The sequence below is a fragment of the Brienomyrus brachyistius genome, chromosome 5, assembly GCF_023856365.1.
Source record: "Brienomyrus brachyistius isolate T26 chromosome 5, BBRACH_0.4, whole genome shotgun sequence".
In the NCBI taxonomy this organism is placed as follows: domain Eukaryota; kingdom Metazoa; phylum Chordata; class Actinopteri; order Osteoglossiformes; family Mormyridae; genus Brienomyrus; species Brienomyrus brachyistius.
Window position 1 is genome coordinate 26,156,681 of NC_064537.1, and position 12,849 is coordinate 26,169,529.

General features: G+C 42.1%; 1 protein-coding gene across 1 annotated transcript; it reads left to right on the forward strand.

The window, feature by feature from the left end:
• Positions 1 to 4,387: 4,387 nt before the first annotated feature.
• LOC125742401 (fascin-like) lies at positions 4,388 to 8,849 on the forward strand. Its single transcript, XM_049014392.1, has 5 exons — positions 4,388 to 5,370; positions 6,517 to 6,673; positions 7,217 to 7,338; positions 7,521 to 7,688; positions 7,997 to 8,849. The coding sequence occupies exons 1-5, from the start codon at positions 4,548 to 4,550 to the stop codon at positions 8,200 to 8,202; spliced, it is 1,476 nt and encodes a 491-aa protein (XP_048870349.1). The 5' UTR covers positions 4,388 to 4,547; the 3' UTR covers positions 8,203 to 8,849.
• Positions 8,850 to 12,849: the final 4,000 nt, after the last annotated feature.

Genomic DNA, 12,849 nt, shown 5'->3' on the forward strand with positions numbered 1-12,849 from the left:
ACTTATTTTGCACTGTTTTTGTGCTCATTTGCACTTCGTGCACTGTCTTTGCACATTTTAATATATATGCCTGTGCGCTTTACATATCTCACTTCTGTACCAAAAGAATTTCCAGCCAGAAATAAAGTATATATATTACCTTATCTGATCTTATCTGGCAGGCACTAGTATGCAAACAGTGAGCCTGTTCACCACCATAGGAGACCACACCCATATGAATTAGGGCACCTGAACGATCTCACACTTTAGCACAAGTTTATATCTGAGACCATGGAAAAGAGAAGGTCACACAAGATGTGTGTATGTACCACTTTTCGAGGGATGACATTTTTTTCTGACACAATATCAATGACTGTTCATTGCTTTCCCCAAGAATGCCAACAATGAAATCAAAGATGTATAGATAGTTTCACAAGTAAATCAGTATTTATAACTACAAAAAGAGGGAACTGTCAGTGCCCTTTTTGGACTCATTTATTTTTCCAAAACATGGATGCATGGAGCCTTATGTTTAGCATAGATTTCAGGCTTTTTTGGGAGACGGCACCTTTGTTGGCCATAACCTTAAAGCGGCCACCTGCATACATATAAAGTATGTCACACTAATTATACGCCGTGCATGTCACTGTTTTCGTAAACAGTCCTTCCTTAAAAATAATGAGCATACTTCTGGAGTGGGTGATAATTTTATGAGACATGTCTAAATGGACATTAAGCAAGCCAAAGCATTTTACTCTAACAAGGAGGTCCCATACACTTGAAATGCAAGAAACAAACTCAGCTCTGTGCACCGTGATACACAAGCCTAAGGTATTCATGACGTAGACTAACTCTGCTGAAGGTGATTCAACCAACTTTAGACGACCACTGAAAGTCTTCTGAAACTCTCTCATGAAGCACCAAGACATACATACATCAGCACCATTATTCACAATTGAAAAACAATCCATAAATTTTCCAAACTGCTTATCCATCTGGGTTGTCTGGAAGCTATGGGCACGAGGCAGGGAACAACCCAGGACAGGGGGCCAACCCATCACAGGGCACACTCACACACCATTCACTCACACATGCACACGTATGGGCAATTTAGTAACTCCAATTAGCCTCAGCATGTTTTTGGACTGGGGGCGGCATGGTGGTGCAGTGGTTAGCACTGCTGCCTCACACCTCTGGGACCCGGGTTCGAGTCTCCGCCTGGGTCACATGTGTGTGGAGTTTGCATGTTCTCCCCATGTTGTCGTGGGGTTTCCTCCGGGTACTCCGGTTTCCCCCCACAGTCCAAAAACATGCTGAGGCTGATTGGCGTCGCTGAATTGCCCATAGGTGTGCATGTGAGAGTGACTGGTGTGTGAGTGTGCCCTGCGATGGGCTGGCCCCCCATCCTGGGTTGTTCCCTGCCTCGTGCCCATTGCTTCCGGGATAGGCTCCGGACCCCCCGTGACCCAACAGGATAAGCGGTTTGGAAAATGGATGGATGGATGGATGGATGGATGTTTTTGGACTGTGGGGAGAAACCAGAGTACCTGGAGGAAACCCCACAACGACATGGGGAAAACATGCAAACTCTGTACACATATAACCCAGGCGGAGACTTGAACCCAGGACCCAGAGGTGTGAGGCAACAGTGCTAACCACTGCACCACCATGCTGCCCCATCTGAAGGCATTATAGATGTAACTAATATTTGTAGATACTGCTATCTTCAGACGTTTTAAACAGGTCCATTCTGACAGATACTCAACACAGGAAAATAATTAGTATAGGAAATGACTGATCCTGGAGTGTTTCAGTGGAAAGACATTGTGTGGTTCCTGTACAAAGGGCTTGTTCCATCACGTCCTGTACAAGGATATCACATATAACCCATAGACTATGTCTGCACAAATATCTGGACATCAACTTAGTATGTAGTTAAACGCATCTATATGCAGGTCAATTATTGTATTTTCCAGAGGAAATACATATGGTTTTGGGGCCGGTCAGCCACTACAGACATTTTCTCATTAGCCTGTTTTGATGGGTTACCAGACTCTGCAGACACATTGTATGGGTAAATATCTGGAACTGAACTAATTTTCAGTTGGGCTGCACCAAAATTCATGTTGCCACAGAGTGACAACAAAAAAAGGCAGTTACAGATGCATAGTTGATTAGAGTGATAACTCAAAAAGTGTTTGATGGATCTTTTTCTAACCTCCCAGTAACACTGTATTGATGATCATCTACTTCATTTTAAGACAAATTCTATCAAAATGAAAGCAATATCACTTAATGGTGACACACAAATGGACAGCCACAGATGCAGATTTGGAGAACCTGATAACAATGAAACGAGGTCACACAAAGTTATGCTTTTAATAACATTTTCTTGGAGAAGTAGGGACAGTGTGCTGGGGGACAGATATTGTAAAGGTGGGGGGACTGAGAGCAGTTGGGATGAGATGGGGAGAGGAGGGTGATGGGATTGTCTGGGGAATATGTTGTCATTCTGAAAGCATCTAGTTTTTTAATGATAATAAATATTCTGGTCATCGGGGAATACAGAAGGAATGACACAAAACCAGAGTATGGAAGAGAGAGAGCTTTAATCTCCCCCAAATATCACTCTCACACACACTACCTTAATCAAGGTATGTGCTCAGTTTATTTACTTTTTTATAATAGTTACATATAGAATTCCAACTATATTGCCATCTGTCTCCATCACTTGGTTTCAGAAATGGGAACTTCATATTAGCCATGAACAAATCCAGAAAAAAACCTTTGTACCAAGCTCTAATGGTGATGTGTTTTCAATCATCTACTCAAATTCTGTTGGTATTTTCATTAATGTGCATTCGGGCCCATGTCACAGAGCATGTGAACAACTGCTGGCATATGGAACAGCGTGTCACTAAAACGTACAGAGCAGCAGTTGAAGAGTCACATGACCCAAGCACTCGCCAGGGCAGCAAAAAGCAGAACTGGTGTCACATGACTCCACGACCGCGTAATAAGACACACCGGCATTTTAAAATATGTCAAAATCCATTTCCATCTCCTAAGCTGCATGAAATGCCCATTGTTTTATATATTTACATACTTGTTTTACATGTGCTTTACATTGTTATATGATTATGCTAAATTTGTTTTCTCGTGCCAACCCTGGCACACTGTAGCATGCATACTATCCATAATGATTTTTGGTGCTGCTGTTTCTCAACATGAAAATTCACAGAAAGAAAATTGTTTGATTTGTGCACCTTATCCCACAATTATTAACTCAAAAACAGCAATGATATATATTTTCCAGAGGCAGATTGGAGCTTGGTTTCCATAGTCGTCTAAATTCTAACAGATATCTTTTAAACCATCTAACATGTCATAACCAAATCTAACCAATTTAGAAACATGTTTAGCTGATGTTAGATTCGACAGACAGACAGACAGACAGATAGATAGATAGATAGATAGATAGATAGATAGATAGATAATCTAACACTTTACCATTTTATACAATATAGCTACCATGCCTTCTTCTTATACAACTGACATCAAAGAAATCAATATCTATTTTAAAACTAAATATCGTATCACTATACAAATAAGAACGGTAAGGGCAACACCACAGAAAGGGGAGTTTGTGTTCATGGTGCACATGAGGATAAATGAAGTCCGACTATCAGGTGAGATAAAAGGACAGGTGAACTTACATGTTAGCGAACAAAAGACACGGGACTTGAGGTTCGTCGCTGGTATAATCATCCCAAAGCAACAGCTTTTACGCAATGATATTATATTCTGTGACTTACCCTATTAAATCTTTATTGTGTGAAAAGGAGTCTCATGCAGTGTCCGTTGGGGGGTCTAACTTACGGTACTCTTAAGTGATGCGTATATTTTTTTTACTTGCAGTAGTTCCTTTCACTAGACGCCTGGAGGCTAGTTATTAATAGTTCCAATACTGTTACCTCAATAAACGTTCATATTACCGTCGATATATTTATTAGTTCTCCTAAATTACACAAAGGGGTGTTAATTTTATCTTTTGCTGCTGAAAAACATTTCATAAAGCGTGTCGCAATGGCAAAGGCACAATTTCAGCACTGTTTCCCGTCTACCAGCGGGGGAAAAAGCAATTCAGAACCAGAAACTTTTTTATTACCAGCTTTAATAACCAAATAAGTCGCAAGAAAATAAATGTTGGCCCAGCATGGAAAAGGATTTCTTTTAACACATTTGTAGAACATAACTGGCAACATCTTGCATAAATCTATATTCACTTTATACACCGAAGACTCTAGGACGCTGAACAAAATAATACAGGGACAGGTTTAATTGCAGTTTACCCCCCATTTAAAGCAGAGGCGGAGCCGGATCGCTGACATCACACCTCTATATAAAAGCTACAGCTGTGACTTACAAACTCCGCGGTCTGAGAGTAGATGTCACGGATCGTGTGGCTGCACAGAGATAAGCCAGGTTCTTCCAGCACCGGTAAAACATCATCGTTGTCCTAGAGAAGCAAGCATCATTCCTCTTCCCTTCCTAAACCTCCAACAACCATGACGGCGAATGGGACCAGTGATGTGCTTCAGATCCAACTTGGACTCATTAGTTGCGGAAACAAATATCTCACAGCAGAAACGTTTGGGTTCAAGATCAATGCCTCGGCAACCAGCATGAAGAAGAAACAGATCTGGACGCTGGAGCAGGATGGCGATGATTCTAACACTGTAATGCTGAAAAGTCACCTGGGCAGGTACATCGCAAGTGACAAAGATGGTAACGTTACAGGTGAGAGTGAGACGCCCAGCGTGGATTGCAGGTTCACCATCATCGCCCACGACGATGGCCAGTGGTCCCTGCAGTCTGAGCCTCACAAGCGCTATCTCGGCGGCACTGAAGACCGGATCACTTGCTTCGCCCAGACCATAACCTTGGCCGAGAAATGGGTCGTGCATTTCGCCATGCACCCGCAGCTCAACATCTTCAGCGTCACGCGAAAAAGATACGCTCACCTGGTGGCCGAGCAGGGCGAGATGGTCATCGATAAGGACACCCCATGGGGCGTCGATTCCATGATCACTCTGGTCTTCCAAGATCAGCGCTATCATCTGCAGACCTCCGATAATCGATTCCTCAAGAACGACGGCACGCTGACCTCTGGCACCGACAAGACCACGGGCTACACCTTGGAGTTCAGATCGGGGAAGGTGGCCTTCAGAGATTGCTCAGGGAAGTATCTGGTTCCCAGCGGTCCGAGCGGAACCATGAAATCAGGCAAGAACTCCAAAGTCGGGAAAGACGAGCTGTTTGTGTTCGAGCAGAGTCTCCCGCAAGTTGTGCTTACGGCTGGTAACGAGCGAAACGTGTCTATCAGACAAGGTAAGAAAATAAACATCTTTCAAACTTCCTAGTGTCCTAGTAATTACTCACATGCAGTCTGCTTTATTTTATCAACAAAATTATTTTGTTGTGCTTTTCTTTATAAACAACATTTTTTGGATAAAATGTTGATCTGTACGTATTTAGTGGTTTTGTGTTTGTGCACGTGTAAAAAGTGGTTAAACTGAGTCTTCAGAAGTGAAATCTGAACAGAATGAACTCCCTGTAACATGAACTTCAGTGTTTGGTAAACCTATGGGGGATTTATTCGATAGTCGTATCACTGGAACCAATTAGTGCTTAAGTAGAGTATCGGGCTGAGGATTGTTCTGCGTGCTGCTTGCCGCATTAATGAAATGCCTGCATGAAGTGTCACACTTCTGTTCAAGGACCTCTTTCACAATCAAAAACTTTGGAAAGTAAGGCTTCTAATATCTGAAGATCGGAAATGAATAATCTGTGTAGAAGACCTTAAATCCAGAATCATTTAAAGCACCTTCATATCCGTTGAGTGTTGCAGTGAAATTGCTGGCGATGGGGATCGTGTCAGTTCTGAGATGCTCGTTTAATTGGGATCAGCTGCTGTGTCGTCACGCTGCCGTTTTGCTTCCGTTATCTGTAAATAAAACTTTTATGCAATTATGTTAGTTGTTCAATGTCTTGAACATAAAACTATGCAGATGTCTAGTCACTAGTCTGAAAGCATGTTCTTTTTATAGTTTTTCTCTAAAACATTCCCGCTAAGTTGGGGCACTCTACAAATGCCTGACATGAATTCTTTCCTCAGGCTGATCTAGCTGCGCTGAAGTTATCCAATATGTAACCACATGGGTATACTTGTCCCAAAACTACCTTATTTTCCACGTCCCTCCCTGCTTGACCTATCTTTCTAAAATTCTCCCCTTCATCTGAGAGCTTTATACGTGCTTGAATGAAATCCTGTTCCTTAGTGATGGCATTTATTATTTTGGAAATTGATGTATTTAAATGCAGTTTGTGGCTTTTATTTTTTTTTTTGGCAGATTTAGTACAATATTTTTTTTATTTGTTGAATTCAATTTAGTTTTTCCACATCTCAGTGTCTCAGATCTGCATTTGACAACTGTCACCTCAACTCAATTGGCATGCATGCGTTTCCTGTTTCAGGCGTGGACCTCTCTGCTAACCAGGATGAGGAGGGTGATCAAGAGACCTTTCAGATGGAAATCAGCAAGGACACAAAGAAATGTGCTTTTCGGACCTGTACTGGAAAATACTGGACCTTAACAGCCAATGGGGGTTTACAGTGCACTGCTGACTCAAAGTGAGTGTGTCATGCTTATTGCCTAGAAGTAGGCTTTCATAGTAGTGCAACAGCTTCTAATTTTAAAAAATAAATAAATAAAAAAATTCTAAATGTTCACAATTTCACTTGACTTCGATTTGTGGCAAATTTCAGACTCATAAAAGACCGGAGTCTTGTGCAGTTAAACAGGACTTCAGGCTGCAGAATTGTGCCTTGTATGAAATGAACAAACCTGAATCTGCATTTTACTTGGCACCTGTTATCAGTATTCTTCATCAATGCTGGCTGTGCTATGTCTATCATACCCACTCAATCCCTAAAATAACCTCTACCACACGAGGGAAGTGATTTAGCCATTAACATTTGTTAGGTGCCTATATCATCAGTGAAGAGCACTGTGGGTGGTAATGATTACTGTACAGCCAATTTGCAGCAATGTGAAGTGTGTTTGGGCTTGGCTGAGATGCTGAATGTAATTGGGCGTTGGTAGCACATTTTGGTGACTCGTCACTCAAACCAGGGAGCACATTTATTCAGATTTTGAAGTCCTTCTTCATCCAGGTCTGACAGCTGTTATTTTGACGTTGAATGGCATGGGAAGAAGATCGTACTAAAAGGCACAAATGGAAAATATGTGTCTGCCAAAAAGAACGGTCAGCTGACTGCCGTTAACGACACTGCAGGTCAGTGATGAAGGGTGTCTGCTTTCTGATAGTGTCTGTACTGGTTGATGTACAGGGCCTGTCTAACTGGTTGAATTTGAATGTTTTGCCTTTCCTATGACCATTATAGTCCTGTACAACATGTCTAAGAGGTATTTCAGTGACATTAATTCCATCTCATAATAAGTCAAACACTGTCTTAGGTGAGACGGAAGAGTTCCTGTTGAAGCTCATCAACAGGCCAATCATTGTGCTTCGTGGAGACCTCGGCTTCATCGGCTGCCGGAAGCTGACGGGGACCCTGGATTGCAACCGCTCCTCGTACGATGTCTTCCAGCTGGACTTCAACAAAGGATCCTATAGTCTCAGAGGTTAGCGCCAAGCACTTGTTTGGGGGATTCTGTGAAAGGTTGTACCCTATTTGTTAGTCTTGTAAAGAAGTTCAGGTTTTTTTTTTTTTTCCACTGGGAGAAACGGTGAAATTCCGAAACTCACTAGTGTGATGAAGGACGTCTAGGAGTTGGTACACAAATTCAGTGCTTGGTAACCCAAGTAACACTAGGCTGGTTTATATTCGTTTTTGTTGGGATTTTATGATGGAAAAATCTATACAGTGGCTTCAGTGTTCTTTCCCAGTCATCCCTGAAGTGGGGGAAATCCCTTACTCACTCTTCTCCAGATTCTACCGGGAAATACTGGACAGTTGGGGATGACACATCCGTGGTCAGCGGCAGCGACACCCCGGTGGACTTCATGCTGGAGTTCTGCGACTACAACAAGTTGGCCATAAAGTCCATGGAGGGCAAATACATAAGAGGAGACTACGCTGGTGCTCTGAAGGCCAACGCGGACGGCACTGACAGCTCCACTATGTGGGAGTACTAGCTGTACTTCACCAACGATCAGGCCTTTCTGTAAATTCAGTTTGCATGCACTTAAGGTTTCAGGATGCTGACCTGCAGAAAAACTGGTAGGACTGGCTCTGCCTTAAGCGCTGTTCACAGCTACTGAACGGGGTCATATAACACGATGCTACAAGCCATGCATTTTCTGGAAAACTATAGCGTGACTCTCTTCCCTTTTTGCAAAGCTCAGCATTTTATAATACTTATTCTTGCACAAGACCATGGATTCATGAATGCATATTTGTTCAGGTTTGTTTACAGTTGCTTTTTTTTTTTTTTTTTTTTTCTTTTCTTTAAAATTCAACATTGCTTTGCATTAAGTCTATTTCATGCAAAGCTGTATGTTAAGGATGGCTTGCGATTTCAGCATCACACCTGAGCCGGTGGTCAATATTTGTAAATGCTAGTTTTACAGTGTTTCCTTTCAGCGAGACTTAGCCATTCATATCTGTAACTAAACTTGAAATTTCTCATATAAAGAGATTCCAGGACATCTGTGCTCTAGATTTGTATGGCTGTGTTTTGTGTTGACCGTGGTAAAAATTTAAATTGTGTTTTGGAAGTGATTCATTTCAACGATGCTGGTGACGACATAAAGGTTAAATTCAAACGCAGAGATCTCTGAAGTGCTGATGTTGCAGGTACAATGTGCAGTTTAAAAACCATGAACCACTAGTTCATATTGGTGCAAATGCTTGCTTGTGTGTTGCAGTATTAATGCACAGTCATGTGAGAAGCAGTTCCTAAGTGTGGACAATCCTTTTACAGGCAATTCTTACAGCACATATTCACTTTAAGGTATATGTACGAGCACCAGAGGGGGAGGGTTATTCCTCAAGGGTGGAGGTACCTTGAACTTTTGCCCTGGGGCATTTTTCTTAAATGACTCCTCAAATTACAAACAGGGTCTTTTAGATGGTGTAGCTAATTAATTAGGTAAGACGCGAGCACTTTGTGTCCGGACTTAAAGTATGACTGGAAATTAGGTAAGTTCAATTTCAGATGCAGAAATGTGAGATGAATGACTATGCACAGAAGACTATTTTTAAAAATCTACTGTCACGTTGACAGAGCATCTTTATTAACCAAAGAGCACTTAGTGAAAGTTTGGTTTACAGCTAACGCTCCAAAGCTACTGTCACCTTTGAGAATGGCGCTTGTCAGCTGTGGACCTTGTAGGAGACCCACTTTTTAGTTTTTTCCTTTGCTGAGACAGCAGAGGTCATATTTAGTATCACTGACCTGTGAAACAGATGAATCTGTTAAGGGAATTCCATGATTTTTTGGGTGCTAAACCAACAAGTGTTGTGTAGTTTTGTCCCCAAAAGTGTTTTGTGTTTTGTTTAGCACTTGTCATTTTCTTAAATGAAGCATAACAAGAAGCATTTTCCATAAATGTCAGATAATGGGAATATTTTATTAACATAAACATACAACTTTACATAAAAAAAAAATATGGAGTCCTCAAGTGAGGTTGCATGATTTGAATTGAGGTCACATGATTTGAATCACATGACGCCCTCAGTCTCAATCAAAACAAAGAAGCTCAACTGGGCCCATCTGCTATGTACTACAAGGCCCACAGTTAGGAAACGCTGTGTTGTGAACATACACATGCTTGTGTGCTGGGAGGTAAAGTGCCACAGTGATGGATAGGTGGTTGATGGGAAGCCTGAACCCATGACAAAGAGGATGATTGTATCGTGTTCAGATTATAGGCTTTAGTTACCCCCAAAATGACCACTTAAATAGGAAGATGGGAAATGTAACCTCTTGATTTGCATTTTGATTTTTTTTTGCTCCAAAGCGTGCCATTTCTATACCTTTCAATGCTGAAATAAAGTTTGCATTTCAAATAGAGAACTAGTTTCATCATTTGCTGTTTCTATGAACTAAAGCATATACTCGGTGACTCATATTTTTAAAGCCCTTTCGATCTCCCACTCATAAAAGACCGGAGTCTTGTGCAGTTAAACAGGACTTCAGGCTGCAGAATTGTGCCTTGTATGAAATGAACAAACCTGAATCTGCATTTTACTTGGCACCTGTTATCAGTATTCTTCATCAATGCTGGCTGTGCTATGTCTATCATACCCACTCAATCCCTAACAAATTCCACCAATCATAAAACGTTACATTTGTTACAAATTGTTATTTTACAGGGCAGTGGAAGCAACCTCACTGCAGCTGCTATGTCAGTATTCCTAACTGCGACAATCCTTTAACGGACACTGGGGGACATAGAGAACAATTAGGACAGTGACAAAGGCTAATATAGAAGTCAACGACAACAATAAAACTTGTTTACCATCCATCCATCCTGTCACTGCTTTCTGGTCAGGGTAGCAGGTCACAGCAGGGGGCACATGGCTGGAGGGGGTGCCAGGTGTTATGGTGAATTCATTTTATCAGTAAAACAAAAGGTAAAGATTTCTAAGTCTTAGTTTTCACATATGAAGTCTGATTCCAGAAAATATGACTAGAATATGATGGCCTACTTATGTATTAAACTGGTATTTCAATCATGTTAAGTATGATAAAGAGAGTGATTCTGTGATTTCATCCATTTTCCTGGGTTTTACCCTATTCATGGTTACCGGAGCCTAACAGTGGGGATCAGGATCTTTTCAGCGCAACCATCCTTTTCACCCCAAGCCCACCTTGTGTGTTAGTTAAACTTAATATCCGATTCATCTGACGAAAAAATACAGTCACAAAGTTCCAGTAGTGGTTGGCAAACTCCAGGTGCTTTCATTTGTGATCAAACGACAGGAAAGGCCTGTTTTCTGGCATGCCTTCTAAACGATCTGACGCCAAGGGGGGGTCTGACGGTGGTTTTGGAGACATGGTCACCCCAAGATGCTACTTTTTCCTATAATGCTCCAACAGCAGTCCTTGGGCATGGTTATACCTTTCTTACAAACCTCCTCACTGTGTGTGTGTGTGTGTGTGGGGGGGGGGGGGGGGGGGGGCTTAGGTCTGCTTCCAGGCATGTTTGTAACAATCCCAGCTGCTTTGAACATTTTACTTATTGCATAACAGTAGAAATGGGCAATTTCAGTAGCTATTTCTGCCATTTGCTGACTTGAACACACTTTTCTCTTATTTGATTTGTGTTCTCTTATCATTCCCACAGTGAATGACTAAGGGAATTTAGAGTCTGTTTCACCTCTTATTACCTCATATCTTAGTGAAACAGGAAGTCATGGGTTACTGCTTGAAAGTTCCTACACACTCAACTTAAAAAGTCAAATATAAATACTATAAGATTAATACCTCAGCACTGCGCTAGTCTGGATGGAACAGTGTGAGTGTTTTCCAGTGGCTGGATTGCCACCAACCCCCAAATTTCCCTGTAAGTTAGAGGACCTCCTTGCAGGGCTGGATTAACATCATACCCAGGATGAAACAGTTACAAGTTAAAGGCCTTGCTCTCGGGATTTGAACCAGCAACCTTCCGATTACTGACATAGATCCCTAGCCTCAGAGTCACCACACCAGCCACACCTTCACCAGCTGTACCAATGATAGTAGAGGGTACTGCAAATAACCCAAGGGCTGTATTCTTTTTGGGACTGACTCAGTGAACAAAACCATTATAACTTGAATTCTAGATCATAATATTTAATATACTCATACCATGCATGTATGCAACATACTGTAGCTTTTGTTCACATTCAGAAACAGTAGAAGTTGAGAAACAGCAGAAAGCTCCTAATTACTTCAGTAATACAATGATGGGTGGAACGAGCTCACCTCACTCACATTGAATTTAACGACAAAGACCCAAGGCCTGGGCGAAAGGACTGAAGCCAAAAGACGGGAATCTCAGCACAGCATCATAACTTAATCTTTGACAAAGCCTGAAGACCACAGGCTGCTCGCCTTTTAAGTTCCTCTGGTACAATCCCGCCGGTCGCGGCGTCCAACCAGGCCACGCTTTTGCCAAAACAAGATGCCGAGAAGCTGAAAGAGGCGAGACTGAGCACGGCGGGAAGGTGGCACCGTGACCAACGAATGGGCGTCATGCCACGTCGAGTCAAGTGCAAACACTGCCGTCTGCTCAGAGGACAGACATCTTGGGAATGCCGGGGAAGGCGATACAGCTGTTATGGGCACATCCTTCAGTGTTTCACAATTTCTTTACGAAATCTAGCATCGAAGCTTCTTTCAGCAAATCCAGCATTCTTAGAGTCAATAAATATAACACAAAAGACCCCCAGCCTGTGACCAATTTTGTCAGAGAACCCCAATGGCCAAAACGAAATCGGATGAAAACCACAAAGTGTGCCATTTCATACTGGGAAACACAAGCGTGTTTTCCTACAAACAACTCTACAACAAAACAATGGTCAGTTTATATTTAAATGTGGAAGCTCTTCCGCCACATAGTTAACAAGCTATAATGTGAGAGAGCTCCTTCCTGTTCAAACTGTGAGCTATAGGTGGTCCCTCTTCCTGGTGTTTGGCTACGGTGAACAATGACACCAACCCGCTTTTCTCACTAAGGACATTGCTCGGCCGAGGCACACAGTCCATGAAGACGCACCTGGCTGCACGAGCCTGGGAAAGAAACACACAAGACTGCTAAACTGTAATTTAGTGAACGGTCAACATCTGGCAAACG

Coding starts and splice junctions, on each gene's coding strand:
- LOC125742401 (XM_049014392.1), top strand. CDS start 4,548: ATGACGGCGAATGGGACCAGTGATGTGCTTCAGATCCAACTTGGACTC. Junction 6,674..7,216: donor CAGTGCACTGCTGACTCAAA/GTGAGTGTGTCA, acceptor TTCTTCATCCAG/GTCTGACAGCTGTTATTTTG. Junction 7,689..7,996: donor AGGATCCTATAGTCTCAGAG/GTTAGCGCCAAG, acceptor ACTCTTCTCCAG/ATTCTACCGGGAAATACTGG.